This window comes from Chelonia mydas, chromosome 24, assembly GCF_015237465.2.
Source record: "Chelonia mydas isolate rCheMyd1 chromosome 24, rCheMyd1.pri.v2, whole genome shotgun sequence".
Classification (NCBI taxonomy): domain Eukaryota; kingdom Metazoa; phylum Chordata; order Testudines; family Cheloniidae; genus Chelonia; species Chelonia mydas.
In genome coordinates, this window is record NC_051264.2 from 13,406,397 (window position 1) to 13,427,077 (window position 20,681).

The following is a 20,681-nucleotide window of genomic DNA, read 5'->3' on the forward strand; positions in this document are numbered from 1 at the left end:
ATTCCACCCCTTCGGACAAGCCCCCACCCTGCCTCTTCCCACCCCTGCTCCGCCCCATCCCACCTCTTTCAGCCCCCTTCTCCAAGTGTGCCCCATCCCCGCTCCTCCCCCTCCCTCCCAGAGCTGACCTGCACACTGCAAAACAGCTGTTCGTGGTGGGTGGGAGGCACTGGGCGGGAGGGGGAAGAGTGATCAGCAGGGCTGCTGGTGGGGGAGAGGTGCTGGGGGGCTCTGCTGAGCACCCGCTAATTTTTCTCCGTGGGTGCTCTAGCCCTGGAGCACCCTCAGAGTCGGCACCTATGGTTTCTACAGTGCTACAGGTCTGCATGTCACTTCACAGAGAAGTGAAAGATATGTAATCTTCCCCCCCAAAAGCTTACAATTTATGTGCTGAAAGTTTGGGAAAGAAATGTCTTTGAGAAGGTCCAGGTTGCAATGCACTAGCTTTTATGAAATCCAGGTTTGTATAGTGCAAGATTTCACAGAGTGAAACAAAGTGCAAGGTTTGGGCATCATGGGGTGATCTTGTTAACTTTTGCAGGTATAAGATGTGGGCAGCCGCTGTTCCCCTAGAAATTATAGTCCATCAGAGGCACTGCAGCAGAAAGAACCCACTTTACTGAGGACAGAAAGAAATACACCACAACTACCACACAGCATTCTTCAAGATCTCCTATACATTCAGTTAACAGAACTGGCAAAACTATTGTAATGGTGCCATCTTGTGGCTGGCCAATAATATAAAAAACAATAATTCAGAAGCACAGTGCACATGCACCCATGTAATGGATAGCACCACAGAACACATTAAAACAAAGCGACTGCAATGCTAGCTATAAATCATATACATTCTAACTCTTCCATTGTTGGGTGCCATGGCCCTCACTATTCTCTATCCTTTGTGCAGCTGTGCGTGCCGTTCTTGAGCATGCAGGTCTGTCTGGGCTCACAGGCGACTTTCTGACACACAAGGTTGCTCCTTAGGTAGCAGGTGCAATTCTCAGTGCAGTTGGCAGAAATCACAGTCTCCATTGACTGGGGAAGAGAGCAAGAGTCAAATGTGAAGCATTAGTCCTTGGTCAGAAACATGGGTTAACTGTCTCCACTCGACTCTTTCAATGCTGTAAATGTAACTGCCATTCCCACCACCAGTATCAATTGACATCACTTGAGCTACTTCTGATTTGCGCTAGAGCCCAGTCCCCTCCCAGAAGGGTGACTAGAATCTTGGAATGCTGATTCCCAGTCCTCCCACCCTTGTGTGATCCACTACACTTCTGCAAATGGCTAGTTACTAAAGACATTATTCTTTGACCGAACATGTTGATTTACACTAGCTCAGGAAGAACTGGGCTCTGAGAGGCTGGACTGTGTGTAGTAGCTGATGTTCAGCTCCAAAGGTAGGTCAAAAAAGATTCTTTAGTGCCTGACAGGATTTTATTTTAGCTCAACTGCTCTAACAACCTGGATGCCAGGATTCTGGCAGCCAGGATGAATCTTAACTAGACACAGGCCTCACTGTAACCAGCGGAGCTTGGTGAAATTTTTTTGAGTGAATAATTTATTTGCCAGAAATGCAGCTTTGGGTCCCCTGAAACTTTTGGAAAATTTGGGGCAAATTTGACAGAGTTCTGGGCAAAAAAGAAAAAAAATGTCTAAATGTCTAATTTAAAGCTTTTCAAAATGAAACATTTTGACCTTTTGTTTTGAAACACCATTTCATGTAGAAATTTATTTTTTAAAAGATAAAAACACCCTAAAAGGAAATGAAACTTTTTGTCCCACCCAAAATGATTTTTTTCTCAAGTTTTTTGTTTTGGCATGAGAAAACAAAAAAGCTTTCCATTTGACCTGAAACAATTCCCCCCCACAAATTATTTTGTCAGTTATTTGCTCAGCTTTAGTTACCAGTCGCCTACCTTGATGTATCTCCCGTATCTGAAGCAGCCACAGCCACCCGGAAACACACAACCCTCCCCATCAAACAGCAGCCTGTTGTCACACTGGCAGCCTTCAAAGCATCTCTCCGTGCACTGGGGTGAATTGGACAGGCCGGCGCAGGTGAAATCGCAGGAGCGGGTGCAGAGTTCATAGTGACTGTTAGCTGGGCAGGTGAGAGCTAAATTGTGAAAAAAATGAAATGCAGAGAGCCATGAAACACAAACCCTGCCATAGATAGTTACCATGTTCCTCTCCACTGACTTCTCCTATAAACACCTTGGTTAAGTGTGTGCACTCTGTCTGCCTCTAGAGGATAACAGCCTACTATTAATGCCAGTTTTCCATTAAGAAATACTCATTCTTGCAAGGTTATAAATGTAGGACCAAACAATGCAGGCCACACCTACAGAATGGAGGACTGTATCCTGAACAGCAGTGACTCTGAAAAGGATCTGGATGAGCATATGGATGCAAACTTCCAGAGTAATGCTGTGGCAAAGAGGCCTAATGTATCCCTCGGATGTATAAATGGAGAGTAGCAATTAGGCACAAGAAGGAGATTTTACTTCTGTAGAAGGCATTGGTGAGACTGATACTGAACACTGCATCCAGCTCTGGTGCCCACATTTTAAAAAGGATGTTGCAAAATTGCAGCAGGTGCAGAAAAGAGCCACAAAAATGATTTGATGGCTGGAAAAAATGCCGGACCGTAAGAGAATTAAGGAGCTCAGTCTGTTCAGCTCATCAAATGGTGACCTGATTACAGTATGTAAATAACTTCAGGAGGAGAAAATAATGGGTACTATTAAGGCCTCCTTAATCTAGTGGGAAAAGGCAGGTCACAAACCAACGGCTGGAAGCGAAAGCCAGACAAAGTCTAGTCAGAAATAAGGCACAAATTTTTTAACAGTGGAGATTAAACACTGGAACAAACTCCCAAGGGAAGTGGTGGATCAAGACTGGATGCCAACATGTTGAGGCCAACACAAGTTATTGGCCTCCATACAGGCATTACTGGGTGCAATTTAAGGTCTTGTGATTGACAGGGCAGACTAGAGGATCTAATGGTCCCTCCTGGTCTCAGCATACATGAATCTCCGAATTAGCTCAAGCGGTAGCTCACTGTGCGGAAGGCCCCAGAACTGAAATGTGGTGACGACTGAGGACAGAGTCCTTTCCCTTTCCTCCACAGTTCAGTCTGGCCCAGCTGGCATCCTCCCCCCCACTCCCTGGACTGACATGCAGTTTGCACATGCATTAAGAGACACACAACAAGGCAAAATCAGTGGCATCAATGGGAAAGGCAGCCCAGGGCTGTAGGTTGCTCTATAGACTCACGGCAGAAGGAGGATGTTCTCCAGGCTCTGATCTTGGCCCTAGCTGCCTGGCACGCGGCCGCATAGCCCTGCAGGCTCTGGCAGAGGGTCTTGCCGGTCCCATTGGCAGCACACATGTCATAGAGACAATAGTTGAAGTACTTGGCGGGGCTGACCAGCGAGTGACAGTCTCTGAAGGGACCCGAGGCGGCTCTGATCAGACCACAAGACCTCTCAGTCTGGTACGGCTCCGTCTGGGTTGCATTACAGATGGGGCATCTGTCATTGCAGCCATTGGTGCACATGGCACCATCAACGGGCACCTTCCAGGAGCCCCCAAACTCATCTGTGTTCTGGGCTCTCTTCCCACTGGGCAGCAGGAAGTCGTCGTTCTTGTCGCCATTAAAGTTGCCGCACAAGCCGCACACGTGTCCCTTGTAGGTGCTGGGGATGGACACTAGGAGGTAGGAGGCAGCATCGTAAAGGACTTGCAGGCCAGAGGCTGATTGGACAATGATGTTGTTTCCCTCCTGATTGATCAGAAGCTTCCCCTCATCCATAGCCAGCGGCAGATTGTAGAGCTCACCGCCCACCTGTTCCAATGAGTTTAAAATTTACCCGTCACTGGTGGGAACTCAGCAACTGTGTCCTGTCGCCACACACACACACAGGATTACAAATATTGTCAGAACTACACTAGAGTCAGCTGAGTAACACAAGTGTCAGTGGAGTTATTGTGGATAGCTACTGACCTCTATGAAGTTATTCTGGATGTACAGTGGTGTCAGAATAACTCCAGATCTACACTGGCATCAATGGAGTTATTCTGGATTTACACTGGCGTCAGTGGAGTAACGCCAGCTATTCATCAGTGTCAGTGGAGTAACTCGGGATATACACCGGCATCGATGGAATAACTCCAGCTATACACTGATGTCAATAGAGTCATTGTGGATTTGCACTAAGGTCAATAGATTTACACTTGTACAGGTTTGAGTAGAATCTGGGCTGGAATTAGGCCCTGTCTACACTAGCAGTTCTGTTCACAAAATTTTTGTTGCTCAGAGATGTGAAAAAAAACACCTCCCTGAGAGACAAGTTTTGCTGGCATAAACACTTGTGTGCATAGAGCTATGTCGGTGGGAGACTGTCTCCCACCTTCCCGCCAACATGGCTACTGCCACTCATTGAGCTGGGTTTATTATGGCGATGGGAAAGCTTTCTCCCATTGGCATAACATGGCTACACGGTACAGCTGTGCCACTGTAAGCTTGCAAGTGTAGACATGGCCTTACAAACACTTCCCTCCCTGCTGAGGCTTTGAGTAGCTGCAGATGAGGTCACCGGAGTTGACCTCTCCCATTATACCCTTTCATTTGCTCTCAACTTTCTGAACTGAATAAACTTTATTTCACTGGAGGACGTTGGGTCAGTCATGGAGTAGACCTCCGATGCTGGTGAGATTAATCTGAAATGTAAACTTACCACGACCTTCCACTTCCTCCCTCTCTCCATGGTGATGGTGTAACCATGAACGGAGACCACCACAGTCCTCATCCGAGCCATGCGGCCACCAGCAGGACTCTCCTTCTCCACTACCACGGAGAAGTTCACCAGCCCGGCATCGCTACTGCAGACTCTGGCTAAGGTGTAGGTGCAATTGCCATGTAGGTCGAAAGCCCATCCATCAAAGGTCAGGTAGTGGGAGTCACCAGCCACGGTGCATCTGCCTGCAGGATAGCAGCCCAGGACTCCGCTCTCCACCCTGCACTCCTCACTGGCTCCGCAGGAGGCCTCCTGGCACTCGATGACCCCGTTGTCTTGGCACCGGCACTGCTCCCGGCAGGAGGCGCTGGTGTAGAACACCTCTCCCTTCCTGTAGTACCTGCCCTGGTGCACACAGCCGCACTGCTCGATGGGGACACACTGGTCTCCGCTCAGGAGGAACCCGGCATCGCAGAAACACCCTTCAGCACAGGGGGCATCACAGCCATCCGGTGCCGAGAGGCCGTGGCAGGTGGCAGGGCAGCCGCTCCCACAGAGCTCGTAGTGGGAGTTACTGGGGCAGGTGGCGTCTGCAGGAGATGATGAGAGAGAATGTGCAGATGAGGGTGAGAAAAAGCTTGTGAAATCACTGAGCTTGTCAGAAAGAAAAATCCCCCCCAAGCAATTTCATGTGAATTTAAAGCATTTTGGTTCCATCCATTTTTTAAAAAAATTTTCTGCTGATTTTTTTATCATATTAATTTGTTTGCTTCCAAAATTGATCATTTTCTGAAATTAATATTTTCTGCATGGTAAAATACAAGGATCAAACTCTTCAGTGGAAGATCAGGCTCCATGGCCCAAGCAGTCCCTCACGGATACACGATCTGCATGAAGCCAAGTGATGAAGGGATAGAGTAAGACAAAGAGGATATAACCATCAGAGACATTAAAGAAGGACAATCTAATAAGGAGAAAGGAGAAGAAAAGAAGGGAATTGCAAAATTCAAACACCTAGAAGAAGAATGATGAAATCATCAACATGAAGATGAAGGAAGACAAAACTGGAAGTGGTGAAGACTTTTCCACCAGAATGTTTTTCAGCTGGAAAATGACATTTTGTTAAAATTGAAACTTTCTGTGGGAACCCAAATGTCTTGATTCCTATACAATCTGCCCTGCTTGTACCATTAGACTCCATAAAAATCAAGGGTGATGTCATGGTAGGGGTCTACTACAGACCACCTAACCAGGAAGAAGAGGTGGATGAGGCTGGTTTTAAACAACTAACAAAATTATCCAACGCATAGGCCTTGGTGGTGATGGGGGACATCAGCTACTCAACCATCTGTTGGGAAAATAACACAGCAGGGCACAGATTAGCCAACAAGCTCTTGGGATGTCTTGGAGACCATTTTTTATTCAGAAGGTAGAGAAAGCTACTAGGGAAGAGGCTGTTCTAAATTTGATTTTGATAAATAGGGACGACCTGGTTGAGAATTTGAAAGTGAAAGGCAGCTTAGGTGAAAATGATCATGAAATGGTAACATTCATGATTCTAAGGATTGGTAGGAGGTGTGACAAAGTTCCTGCTCTACCTTGGTGGGTCTTGCGCTTATTGGCAGATTTGCTCGCCTTGGAGCTTCACGGCAGCCCTCAGCTTGGCTGTTTTTCTGAATTCACAGTCCAGGTCGACTCCTCCTGTGTCTGACCAGGAGTTGGGAGGATTTGGGGGGAACCCGGGCCCGCCTTCTACTCCGGGTTCCAGCCCAGGGCCCTGTGGAATGCAGCTGTCTAGAGTGCCTCCTGGAACAGCTGTGCGACAGCTACAACTCCCTGGGCTACTTCCCCATGGCCTCCTCCCAACACCTTCTTTATCCTCACCATAGGACCTTCCTCCTGGTGTCTGATAATGCTTGTACACCTCAGTCCTCCAACAGTCCGCATTCTCACTCTCAGCTCCTAGTGCCTCTTGCTCCCAGCTCCTCACACACACACCACAAACTGAAGTGAGCTCCTTTTTAAAACCCAGGTGCCCTGATTAGCCGGCCTTAATTGATTCTAGCAGCTTATTAATTGGCTGCAGGTGTTCTAATCAGCCTGTATTAATTGTCTCCAGAAGGTTCCTGATTGTTCTGGAACCTTCCCTGTTACCTTACTCAGGGAAAAGGGACCTTCTTAGCCTGGGGCTAATATATCTGCCTTCTATTACTCTCCTATAGCCATCTGGCCCAACCCTGTCACAGAGGGAAAAGTGCACAATAAAGAAAATGGATTTCAAGAAGTCAGACTTTAGCAAACTCAGGCAGTTGGTTGGTAAGATCCTATGGGAAGCAAGTCTAAGGGAAAAAACAGTTCAAGAGAGTTGGCAGCCTTGTGGATGGGGGAAGTGGTAGACGTGTTGACTTTAGTAAAAGCTTTTTTTGTCTCGCATGACCTTCTCATAGACAAACTAGGGCAAAACAACCTAGATGGAGCTACTATAAGGTGGGTGCAAAACTGGTTGGAAAACCGCTCCCAGAGAGTAGTTATCAGTGGTTCACTGTCAATCTGGAAGGGCACAATGAGTGGGATCCCGAAGGGATCACTTCTGAGTCCAGTTCTGTTCAATAAATCATCAGTGATTTAGACAATGGCATGTACATGTATAAAGTTTGCAGATGATACCAAGCTGGGATGGGTTGCAAGTGTTTTGGAGGATAGGATTAAAATTCAAAATGATCTGGACAAACTGGAGAAATGGTCTGAAATAAATAGGTTAAAATTCAATTAGGAAAAATGCAAAGTACTCTATTTGGGAAGGAACAATCCGTTGCACATATACAAAATGGGAAATGACTGCCTAGGAAGGAGTACTGTAGAAAGGGATCTGGGGTCATAGTGGATGACAAGCTAAATATGAGTCAACAGTGTAACACTGTTGCAAAAAAAGCAAACATAATTCTGGGATGTATTAGCAGGAGTGTTGTAAGCAAGACATGAGAAGTAATTCTTCCACTCTACTCCACACTGATTAGGCCTCAGATGGAGTATTGTGTCCAGTTCTGGAAAGACATGGACAAATTGGAGAAAGTCCAAAGAAGAGCAACAAACATGATTAAAGATCTAGAAAATGTGATCTATGAGGGAAGATTGAAAAATTGGGTTTGTTTAGTCTGGAGAAGAGAAGACTGAGGGGGACAGGATAACAGGTTTCAAATACATAAAATGTTGTTACAAGGAGGAAGGAGAAAAATTGTTCTCCTTAAGCTCTGAGGATAGGACAAGAAGCAATGGGCTTAAATTGCAGCGAGGATGGTTTAGGTTGGATATTAGGAAAAACTTCCTGTCAGGGAAGTTAAGCACTAGAATAAACTACCTAGGGAGGTTGTGGAATCTCCATTGTTGGAGATGTATAAGAGCAGATTATATAAATACCTGTCAGAGATGGTCTTGATCAGTGGTGGGCAACCTGTGGCCCTGGGGCCGCACGCAGCCCTCAGGGTAATCCGCTGGCAGGCCGCGACACAGTTTGTTTACATTGACAGTCCACAGGCACGGCTGTCCGCAGCTCCCAGGGGCCGCGGTTCGCCGTTCCCAGCTGCAGGTTGCTCACCAGTGGTCTAGATAATACGTAGTCCTACCATGAGTGCAGGGGACTGGACTAGATGACCATTCAAGGTCCCTTTTAGTCCTACGATTCTTTGAGACCACTCCCCTGCCAGACTTGGTGATAGAACCCAGGAGTGCTGATTCTCAGCCCCTCTTCTCTAACCACTGGAGACTCCTTGCAGTGCTGGGGATAGAACCCGGGAATCCCCTAGTTTCCCCTGCTGTAACCCACTAGACCCCACTCAACCAAGGATAGAACCCAGGAGTCCTGACTCCCAGCACCCCACGCCCCCTAGCTCTTATCCACTATATCCCACCCAGAGGCCACTTTAAGGATCTTTGATGACAAGTTTTCTCTTCACCCTGAATTAGTGTTCTCCCAGAAGAAGAGAGCAAGTTACCACAGAAGCTGTTGGATCGCCATGGCTCTATAGTCACCCCAGCACTCTGGCAGGCTGCGGCGTAGCTGGTGAGGCTCTGGCACACGACAGCCTGCTGCCCCCTAAAGAAGCAATAGTCATAGATACAATCTTGGAAGTAGCCCTCGGGGGGGACTTTGCGATGGCACTCTCGGAAGGGCCCAGCCGTTGCTAGGATCATGCCGCATTCCCCCCGGATTTTCCGTTGGTGTCTATTGACGGCTGCTAGGTTGGAGCACTCCTGCTTCTCAGGTTCGGCGCAGCCTGGCGTCTCCGCCACCCTCCAGCTCTGCCCGAAGGTCGTTACATTCGGGGCCACTCTGCCATCTCTCATAGTCAGCTCGTCTCCCTTGTCGCCATTGAAGTTCCCACAGAGACCGCACAGGGCCCCAGCATAGGTGCTCGGGGTGGTGAGGGTGACCCGGCTCTGCCAGTCGAAGGCAATGGTGAGATGGAAGTCGGTCTGGATTGCTGCATCCTGCCCTCTCCGGTACATAGAGATTTTGCCGTCATCGGTGCTGTACGGCAGGTTGATGACCACGCCATTCACCTGCGAGCAATGGGCAAGGGACGGGTGACAGCAGCAGAGAGAGATCATCCTGCAAAGCCCCATTGTGCCTTCCAGCAGTGGAATGCAGCTGCCTCTGTGGTGGGGCATGTTTAACTGCCGTGCAGAAATGCTGCACGGGGATCACTCACCCAGCACTGAATGCAGCCACCACTGGAGTGGGGCATATTTAATCACTGCATGGGCATCATGCACCAAGCACTGAAATGCTCAAGGCTTATAAAAACAAACTAAGTTTGAAGGCTGTGGGCTGAATGCTGATATCATTTTAGCTGGTTACAAAAAATAAAATTGGAAAAATGATCCTCAAAAGCATTTTTATGCCTTTAGATTATTAACACTGGCTGAATTTAGACTTTTAAAAATTTTCAGTGGAATATTTTGGTTTTTTTCTCCCCCCACCCCATTTTTGAGTAAATCCTGCTTTGTGCAAATCAGCAACAACAAGCACCACAATGAAACTCCACAACATCCCAGGAGGACAATGATCAAACACAAACTTGAAAAAAACATTAAGAATGTTATTAAAATCTAAAGCAAAGAAAAACTCGCTCATCTCCTTTCTGCATGCCGTTAACTTCCAAGGTCAGGTGTTCTCTCTCAGTTCTTCAAAACATGACGCCAAGTCAATTATACATTTTTGACTCTTATAGTAAATGTAAGAGGGGTGTGAAAATCTCTGACTTTGAATAAGGGGTTGGCAGTTGGAAGAGGCTTGTGGGGAAAACTTTCAGGGCAGTTCTCTGGGCTGTGTTGTACAGGAGGTCAGCCTAGATGACCACAACGGTCCTTTCTGGCTTTGAAATCTCTGACAATGTGAACTAGATGATCACGATGCTCCCAATGACGACACATGAATACCCGAACAAAGGGGTGACGGGGGCTGACCCTTAGGGCTGATCACAAATTACCTGGCAAAACTATTTTTTGATGGAAAATTGATTGGTTTATTGAATGACATTTTCTGCAAAAGTGCCGGCCACAAAAAATTGTATTTTTTGTTTTGCAGCAAACTGAGTTTTCAACCCCCTCAATCGGTTTTTGCCTCAAACTGAAATATTTTGTCTAAAAAAGTGAAATATTTTGCTTCTGAAATGCCACCATCCTGCTTCATGGGAGTTGTAGTTTGGGTAGCCATTTTCCTTTATGTGCTGAGCCCCCCAACTGGCCTCCATCTCCCACGATGCCCTGTGCCCATGTGCTGCCACGATGAACTACCTTTTTTCACCAAAAGGAGAGCCCGTGATGCATCATGGGAGATGTAGTCTGACCTGAAGGCCCAGACTACCGAGGAACCCAACTTACAACTCCCCTGAGGCACTGCAGCGGCATTTCAGAAAGGAAATATTTCGATTTGGTGGCAGAATGTTTCAGATTTCGATTTTTTTTGCCAAAACCTTGAAATTTTCCCTGCAGAATCTTCACCCTCTCCCCATTTTCCACCCAGCTGCATTGATGACAAATACAGAAGGAAGATGAAAAGTGCAATGATGAGTGAAGACAGTAAAGAAGACAATGGGGGGAAATTGGCTAATGACCTAAATCAGGAAGCTGTGGACACAATACAACGCAAAGCAGAGCTCTAATGAAATGGTGTCTCAGGATTGGGCAATGATGGAACTCACCAGGACTCTTCCTGGATAGTCCCTGCTGACTGTGATGTTCACTCCGTACACGCGGACCTCCACGGCTCTGGTGAAGGACACGGCTCGGAGGCCCCTGTTGTCGTTCTGAACAAGGACCTGGAAATCCACCAGCTCTTCCCGCTCCTGGCACCGCCCGGCCAATTGATAGTGGCAGCTGCCCTGGAAGTCAAACCTCTGCCCGTCGAAGCTGGTGTAGTGGGGGTCCCCACTGGCCATGCAGCTGGCGTAGTTGGTGGGATAGCAGTTTGGGAAGCCCTTTTTCACCTGGCACTGCTCACCAGTCCTGCACCCTGCAGCCTCGCAGCTCGCCTGCCTGCTCTGTGGGTCACACACGCAGCGTCTGGTGCAGGTGCTGTCCCCCCAGAATTGCTCTCCGGGAGCATAGAGATGCCCCTGGAACTCGCACCCGCAGCCGGCCTTGCGGATGCATTTCCCAGAGTCCAGCACGAAGCCCTCGTTGCACTGGCAGGTCTCAACGCAGGGCAAGGAGCAGTTGTTAGGGGCCACTTGGTCGTTGCAGGTGGCAGGACATGCGGAGCCGCAGAGCTGGTACTGGCTGTTCTCTGGGCAGGGCAGAGCTGTCAAAGGGATGGGACACGGGGGTCACTGGGAATATCGCTACATTTGGCCAGCTTGGCATAGCGCTGAGGGGGCCCGGCAAACGCTGTGCAGCAGGGCAGCCCCCAGCGATGTCCCCAAATGCACCATGAGCTCTGACCCACAGAACTGGAGCTGGCAGAGCCCCTCAGGTCCCATCTCCTCCAGCTCCTCGGCCAGGGCCAGACTTTCCCCTGTTCTCAGGCTTGTCCATCTAGAGTTAAATGTTCTCAGCAATGGGACTTCCTTGAGGAGAAGGTCCCCTGGCCCCATAGATCTCACCATTAGCACGTTTTCCCTGCTGGTTTCCCCTGGCTCATGCTCATCCCATCAACCTGGGACCACCCTGCACAATTCCCCTCTACCCGGGTGTACTCACAGCATCCCACCAGTGTCCTCCAGTCGGAGATATCCACCCCCTCTCCCCGGCAGGCATCAGCGTAGCTTGTCAGTGCCTGGCATAGCATGTCCTGGAGGCCGTCGTTCATGCACAAGTCATAGACGCAGTTCTCCAGGTAGATTTTCGGGTCGATCACAGAGTGGCACTGGCTGAAGGGGCCGCCCACCTCTTTGGTGATCCAGCCGCAGAAGGGCTCAGCTTTGTACCTGCCGACCAGCTCTGGGGAGCAGCTCTTGCATTCCCCATGGCAGTCGTCCCAGCAGAACCTGTCCCCATCCTCCACCTTCCAGCTCTTCCCGAACTCCACGGGGCTGGCAGCCAGCGCCCCGGCCGGGGTGGTAAAGTCGTCCCCAGGGTCCCCGTTGTAGTTGCCGCACAGGCCGCACAGCTGCTCCCAGAAGCTGCTGGAGATCTTCACCACCAGGGAGCTGCCCCAGTCATAGGAGACGCTCAGGGAGAAGTCAGTCTCAATGACCACAGAGCCTCCGCTCTGATACACCCTCAGCTTCCCCTCCATCAGGGAGACAGGGAGGTGGGAGCTCCGGGCATTCACCTGGGGGGTATACAAATCAATTGTTGACTATCCAAGCTGCTGAGACCCCAGGTCCACCCGCTCCACTTAGCTTGGCTACTGCAGCTCCCCCCTTCAACAGCCTTCCAGACAATCCCAGCTCCAGACCAGGTAGACCTCTTATGGGGATTTATCCTGTGGCGCTTCTCCCCCAGGGACCCATGAAATTCAGCCCATTTGGAGACATGATGAATGAGGCCACCCAAGCATTCATCATTCCCCTTTGGATACAGGCTGCAGGTCGGGACTGAGGGACACCAGCAGAGCTCTGGGGTGGGGGAGCCGAGGGCTGGGATAGCAGGGGACACTGAGATTCACAGGACTACAAGGAAATCCAGAAATAAGGCCTACAGCATTGCAGATACTCACCTGCACTAGCCCCTTTGTGTATCTGTCCATCGAAATGGTGACATTGTAGACACGGACTGTCACAAAAGCAACCGAGGAAACGTGTGTGTAGCGCTGGTTCTGGTTCTTGGCCTCGAGGCTGAATGACGGGAGAGTGGTGTCCGAGCTGCAGGTCCTGGCGATGGCATAGGTGCAGGTGCCCGTGAAGTTGAAAGCCTGCCCGTCGAAGGTGTGATAACGCGATTCTCCCTGCACCCGGCAGGTGGACTCTGACTCGGCTATGCACGCTGGGCTGCAGTTCGTGATCTCGCATCTCTCCTTCTTCCTGCACTCAATGGTGCTGCAGGAATGCGGGCTGTCTAGAGAGAAAGGTTTGCCAGGCCACAAAAAACCCCCACACCGGCTGTGATAGATGGACTGCATTGCGTTATTGACCCCATAACTGTCGTAACACCTCCTAGCAAAGAGGAGAACTGACCCTGAGCTGAAGAAGAGCTCTGTAGCTCAAAAGCTTGTCTCTTTCACCAGCAGAAGTTGGTCCAGTCAACGATATTTCCTCACCCACCTCGTCTATCTAACAAACACAGGCTTGGCAGGGTTTGATTTTTATTGTTTTATAATTTTGACAGATAATATCGGTTTGTTTTCAAGCATTGTTTTCAATTAGTATCAATTTAAATTTTCATGGTTTTTATCAATTTCTATTTCCATAGCTGTGGGAAATTGGGGGAGGGGGTGAGACGCTAATGATTTAATGACAGTAGATGTTGAGATTCGAAAAGTTAAAGCTTTAGAACCGATAAAACAAAAATTGTCCACACCATTTGTCAGACTCTACCAAGGAAATATCTTCACATTAAGCTCTAATAAGTTCTCAAGTAGCATTTTTCTTATGTTGCCTGTCTGTAAATTTCGATGATCATTGGTGGAAATATTTTCTTATCGGTTCTGGGTGTGTAATGAAATCAACGTTTGCCAGCAACATTTCCTTATAACAATCTAGGCCTTCCACATCTATTTGTGTGTTTGTTAATGCATTTGGTAGCACAGCTTGGAAGGACTAGATTTTTTTATCAGTAAATGTCAATAAATGTCCGTTTCACCTGATACGCAGGAAACTAACGAAATAACATTTCCATTGATAATAATTGACATTTACAGATAGGCAAAGGGAAAAGATGGCTGCTTGAGAACTGACTGGCGATTGATTGACAGCTATTTACTTGTTAGATTTTGATAAGCGATGTTGACAAGTTGATGTTGATTTGACAATTTGTGTTTGAACAGGTCGAAAGCTTTAACTTTTTGAATCTCAAAGTCTGTCATTAAATAATTAGCATCTGCTGCCCCCACAATTTCCCACAACTGTGAACATTTAAACAAATAAAAAAGACCTTAAAATGGATAATTCTGAACATTTAAACTGATAACAGTAAAATAAAAAAAATTAAAAAGAACAATTGATGTTCTCGCTGAAAATGATGTGGCCTATACAATGCATTGGCTCATAAAGCCAAACATGTCTGGTGGCACCTCCCGGCAGAAAAGAAATCAGCGTGAAATTCCTTCCCCTGAACATTTTTTACATTGTCAGCGTATTTGGTAGCACCTATAATAATAATACCACCACCACCACCGAGCTCCTCTGTGGCACTTGTCATCTCTAGATCGCCCTGGGCTTTACTGAGGAAGTCAGTATCATAATTCCCATTTGATAGATGGGCAAACTGAGGCCAAGAGGGGCAATGACGTGCCCAAGGTCACCCAGCAGCAGAGCTGGCAATAGACCCCCAGGTCTAATGAGGGGCACACAGAGCTCTACCCGTTTAACCACGCTGCCTTCCCCCACTCTAGAGCCTCCAACCAAGGCTGAGGCCCAGTTGTGCCAGGTGCTGTACAGATGCATACTAAGAGTCAGTCCCCCCGGTGAAAAACCAACCACCTAAAGAGGGGCAGGGACGATCGCTATCCGCTTTGGGGCAAGGTCTGGCTTTTTTGCTGTGTCTTTGTAGCACCTAGCACCACAGGGTCCTGGTCCATGACGGGCTCCTCGGTGCTACTAGCACACTGATAATGGCTCAATTTTTCAGATGGGGAAACTGAGTCATAACCCATCAATGACTCGTGTGACCATGATGGGAGTTAGGCATTTTGGGACTCAGGGGGCTTTGTGACCGCTGACCAGAGGAAATTTAGGCACCTACAGGGTAAGGTGGCAGCTGAGGATGTCAGTGGTACCTAAATGTTAGATTTCAGCCTCTAAAGAGTCAGTCAGGCACCTAAGAAGGGGCCAGACTGGGGAGTTAGGTGTAAAAATCTATAAGTCTTGGTGGATCTGGCTTTTGGCACCTATCTTCGTCCTCAGCTGCCTAAAATACCTTTGGAAATGTGGTCTGTAGCCTCTCTGGGAATGTCTACATTGTACCCTAAGCCTGGACTCTAACTCAGGTTTGACCCAAAATTCCCCTTCCATCCACACACAAATCAATCTGACTCAGGTCAGCAAGAGTCCAGGAGCTGGGTCTTAGGACCCTACTGGGTGTGGGGGCGGTTAGAGCCCGAGTCCTGCTCTCACCTGGTGCCCAGCCCCAACACTTTGCAGTGTAGACACAGCTCAAGCTGCAGACCTGAGTCAGAAGGTTGGTACCATGCAATATGGACACACTAGCACTGCTGTGAGATCTGTGTCCAGCAACTGTAAACCCAGGTTTACAAAACAAGGCAGATGCTCAAGCGCGGGCTTGGAAACACTGAGTCTGCAAGACCCATACTCAGACCCAGGTTTACAGGGCAATGTAGATGGACCCTTTAGTGTCTCAGATCCACAGCTGTCCTATAACAATACCTAACTCTTATACAGCCTGTGTGACATAACTGGGCTTGTCTGGATTCGATTTTGATTGTTCAGTGTCAACGACACAGAACAGACGATCTGACGGAAAATATTTGCATCCATAATAATCGAATTTTACAGCAAGGCAAAGAAAGAAAGATGCAGCCTGAGACCATCTTAGTTTGGTTTAAGATTATTTCCTTTGTCTCTTTTGACATGTGATGCTGGCAATATGTGTTTTGATGGTGATAAAGCTTTAACTTTTTATGTCTCAGTGTTTGCTGTTATTAAATAATTATTGTCGTTATTAAATAATTATTGTCTAACCCCCCTGCAATTTCTTGCAACTGTGAACATTTAAATTAATAAAAATTGAATAGAATTTTATAAAATTTAAATTAATAAAAATTGAAAAGAAATGTTTAAACCCATGATTTTGTGCACCGGTGAAAATTTAAACCAATAAAAATAACAAAATGCTTAAAAATAAACTTCAATATTATCTGTCAAAATTATAAAACAATAAAAGTTGAATTCTGCCAAGCCCAGACATAATACAACCATTAAAACAGTCTGTTTTATTTAAAAAAAAAACGTGGAGGTCAGCTACGCAGTACAGATCTAAACATTTAATCTTCTTTTCTAGATCAAAGTGTGACCTGTTTGCCTTGAAACGAGACAGTTTGACACAGTGTCAGAGTGTTGCCTTATAGCACAAGCAGGAGCCATTTCGATCTAAAGAATGAGATAAGATGTTTCAGTCTGTACTTAGTAGAGGCCTTCCGGTTTGGTTTTGTTTTTTTCCCTACAGCAAGGTTGTCACCCGTCGGGTGTCATAGAGAAACAGAGCCCAGCAGGAAACTCTGATCTGGAAAAGAAGATCAGATGTTTCTGTCTATTCCAGTTTTTTTATTGCGTCCACAGTCATTATGCACTGTTACTCCTGTGATGTCTTGAAATAACATAAAAATAATCAGAATAATATTAAAAAACCTCTAAAATAAATTGCAATAGGAACATTTCATTTTGAAACCAAGTTTTGCAATTTTCCCCAAATGGAAGATTTTTCTGTATCGCACAGGCCAGAGAACTGTCCCCAAATCATTCCTAGAGCAGAGCTGTTAGAAAAACAGCCAATTTTGAGTTAAAAATGGCCAGTGATGATGAATCCACCACAATGCTTGGGAAACTGTTCCAATGGCCAATTACTTTCACCGTTAAAAAGTTACGCCTTATTTCCAGCCTCAAATTGTCTAGCTTCAACTTCCAGCCCTTGGATCATGATAGACCTTTCTCTGCTACACTGAAGAGCCCATTATTAAATATTTTGTTCCCCAGGTAGGTACTTTAGGGGTATGGAATGGCTCCCATATGAGAAGAGATTAATAAGACTGGGACTTTTCAGCTTGGAAAAGAGACAACTAAGGTGGGATATGATAGAGGTCTATAAAATCATGACTGGTGTGGAGAATGTAAATAAGGAAGAGTTATTTACTCCTTCTGATAACTCAAGAAATAGGGGTCACCCAACAAAATTAATAGGCAGCAGGTTTAAAACAAACAAAAGGAAGTATTTTTTCACACAGCATATAGTCAGTCTGTGGAACTCTTTGCCAGAGGATGTTGTGAAGGCTAAGATTATAACAGGGTTAAAAAAAGAACTAGATAAGTGCATGGAAGATAGGTCCATCAATGGCTATTACCTAGCATGGGCAGAGATGGTATCCCTGGCCTCTGTTTGCCAGAAGCTGGGAATGAGCGACAGGGTATGGATCACTTGATGGCTCACCTGTTCTGTTCATTCCCTCTGGGGCACCTGGCATTGGCCACTGTCAGAAGACAGGATACTGGGCTAGATGAACCTTTGGTCCTACCCAGTATGGCCACTTTTATGTTGTTATGTACTTAGAGACTGTAATCAAGTTACCTCTTAACCATCTCTTTGTTAAGCTTAGTAGATGGAGTTCCTTGAGGCTATAATGTTAGTGCAGGTTTTCTAATCCTTTAATCACTCTTGTGGTTCTCTTTCCAGCCTTCCACAATTTAGCCTGATAGTGAGTGTGCTCACCTGGGAGTAGCCCAGCCTGCATTCCAGCCCCGCCTCCCATGAATATTTAATTATTTATACAAAATGGAACCGCTTCAACACTGAAACATTCCCCCCCCACCAGCTCAGCCCACGGCTTCGGGGTTAGGCCATTCACCTCTATGTAGCACAAGCCAGGGTTAAATCCCTGCCCAGACTGGGAGATGTCTCCCGCATCTCAAGGGAGCGCCATAACCCCTGGGCTCTGGCTATCACATGGATGGTTTCAAAACCCGCTTGTGAATCTCATCCAAGCGTTTTTTATTTGTCAAATTTGCGACCAGTTTTGCGTCATCCTAAAACTGTCTTTTTTGGCAAACAAGCCATTTGTCTGGAAACTCTCCCCCAATCCCACATACAAGGAATGAAGATAGAAAAAATTGGACTTACCGCACATACAGAGAGCCTGCGAGCCATATCCCGCAAACTCTGTCGAGATCCCAACACTCAGCACTCCAAAGGCGGAGTTGGGGCTCTCCAGGGAGTGGGAGCCGACCCCTTCACCCAAGTCATACTCCGCCCAGGAGAAATCTGTGCCCTGGACTGGTTTCCATTGGATGTTGCTGAGCAATTGTCCACTTGTGGTGATCCCGTCAGCTTCGGAGCTCTTTGCAATGATCAGTGCGTAGTTCTGGAAGCCCGTTATCCCATGCAGGTGGTAGGACCTGCAGTAGCTTGTGATGGGAGGGATGTTGATGATGAAGGGGTCGTATGTGAAGCCCTCTTTGCTTCTGCCTGTGCAGAAGAAGACAACTTGGATTCCAGCACTGGAGATGATGTACAAGGGCTTGGAGCGTGTGATATCAAGGGTCAGCACCTTCCCAGCCACCATGTCCTTCCTGGAGATCTCTCCCCCCCAGTGATAACTCAGGTGGCTCCTCTGGGAGGCTACAATATACACCAAGTCATACTTAGGTTGGAAAGATAAGGGCGGGACAATGAAGGTGGTGCCCCAGCTGGAGACAGGCAGTAGCTGTTCGACCACGTGGTCACACGAACTGTGTTTGGAGGTGCAGCTATGGCCGCTCAGGACAGCCACGTGTTTCCAGGACACGATCCTGGAGCCAGATAAGTCTTCTCGGCTTTGGAACTGGGCAGCTTCGAAAGCCAGGAGGAAAATGGTGAGTCTGCTTCCTGCTGCATACTTGACCCCTCGGAAAGTCACCGCTCCTTTCAGCTGGATGCTGACTGTGGTGGGGAAGCGCCAAGCCACCACAGCAAACTCCTTGTAGGGGTCATCCGCCTTGCCACTTGGTGTCATGGCATAATACAACCTCCCCATGCTCTCCACAGGGTACACAACAGTGGTTTCAGATGTATACTGCTTGTAGCTGAGAGACAGGACAGTGATGTCTTTATCGGCACAGACCAGCACGGTGCTGTTGAACGTCCCGCTGCCCACCATCTCCACGGAAGGTGGCAAATGCACAATCACCGTCTGCCCTTGCTCCACCGTGATCTCTCTCCTGAAGGTGGAATTGTGCATGGTGACGGTGACCAAGGTAATGGCAGAGTAGCCGGTGATGAGCAGCTGGAAGTCAGGATCTTTGCCCTTGCCACTGTTCTGCATGAAAGCGGTGATAAACTCCCGGCCGAGGTGGCTGGACTTGCAGAGGCCTGGAAGGAGCACACACAGCAAGAAAAACTAAGGCAATTCCAGACACCACCTGAACACACGATGCGCCAACATCATCTAGCAGACAAAGGTCTCATAAGATCCAATGGCCAGAAGTTGATGCTAGGCAAATTCAGACTGGAAATAAGGTGCAAATTCTTAAAGGGTAATTAACCATTGGAGCAAATTACCAAGAGTTGTGGGGGATTCTCCATCACTGGCCATTTTTAAACCAAGATGGGATATTTCTCTGAAAGATCTGCTCTAGTTCAAACAGAAATGAATTCAGGGACATTCTCTGGCCTGTGTTGTACAGGGGGTCAAAGCAGATGATCACAGTGATAGTTTCTGGCCTTTGAATTTAAGAATCTCTGAATAGGAAACAATTTTGTGGCTAGCAGAGATTTTCTGGGGGGTTAGGTTGTATCTCACAAACTTAAAATCAAGAGTTTCCAGAAGACTGGAAGAGTGCTAATGATGTCATGGCTAGAGGTTGGTTAGTTTGACAACGGGCCTGGGCAAAATAAGGGAAAAGTTGACACAGGATTAAAGAATGAGACTATAATTCTTGCCAATCAGCCTGGTTTTAGGAGCTAAAAACATAAGAATGGCCATACTGGGTCAGACCGATGGTCCATCTAGCCCAGTATCCTGTCTTCTGATAGTGGCCAATGCCAGGTGCTTCAGAGACAATGAACAGAACAGACCAATTACTGAGGGATTCATCCCCTGTCATCCATTTCCAGCTTCTGGCAGCCAGAGGCTAGAGACACCCGGAGCATGGGGTTCCGTCCCTGACCCTATCGGCTAATAGCAATTGATGGACCTATCTTCCATGAATTTATCTAATTCTTTTTTTAATCCAATTACACTTTTGGTCTTCACAACATCCCTTGGCATGGAAAATAGGTCTGCTCAAACACACCAATTTCATTCTTTGATGAGATTACAAGTTTGGTTGATGGAGGTAACTGTAGATGTAGTAGACTTTTGTAAGGGTTTGACTTAGCAATGCACCATGTGCTGATTAAAAAATTATCCCTATGCAAGATCAACAGAGCACATGTTAAATGGATCAAGAGCTGGAGAACTGGTGGATCATGGTTGGGGGGGGTGTTCTGCAGGGATCGGTACATTTTCACTGGTGATCTGGAAGTACATAATCACTGCTGATAAAATTTGCAGATGACACAAAGTTGGTGGAATGGTAAAGAACAGTAAAGGCGGGGCTTTTACCCAGAGCAATCTGGGTGGCTTGGTGAGCT

At 47.3% G+C, this 20,681-nt stretch overlaps 1 protein-coding gene across 1 annotated transcript; it reads right to left on the minus strand.

The window, feature by feature from the left end:
- Positions 1-597: 597 nt before the first annotated feature.
- On the minus strand, positions 598-19,412 carry LOC122463770 (IgGFc-binding protein-like). Its single transcript, XM_043535473.1, has 9 exons — positions 18,192-19,412; positions 12,904-13,241; positions 11,943-12,516; positions 10,946-11,544; positions 8,735-9,302; positions 4,743-5,332; positions 3,280-3,850; positions 1,920-2,119; positions 598-1,035 (listed from the first exon to the last, which is right to left on the minus strand). The coding sequence occupies exons 1-9, from the start codon at positions 19,369-19,371 to the stop codon at positions 886-888; spliced, it is 4,770 nt and encodes a 1,589-aa protein (XP_043391408.1). The 5' UTR covers positions 19,372-19,412; the 3' UTR covers positions 598-885.
- Between the last annotated feature and the right edge of the window lie 1,269 nt (positions 19,413-20,681).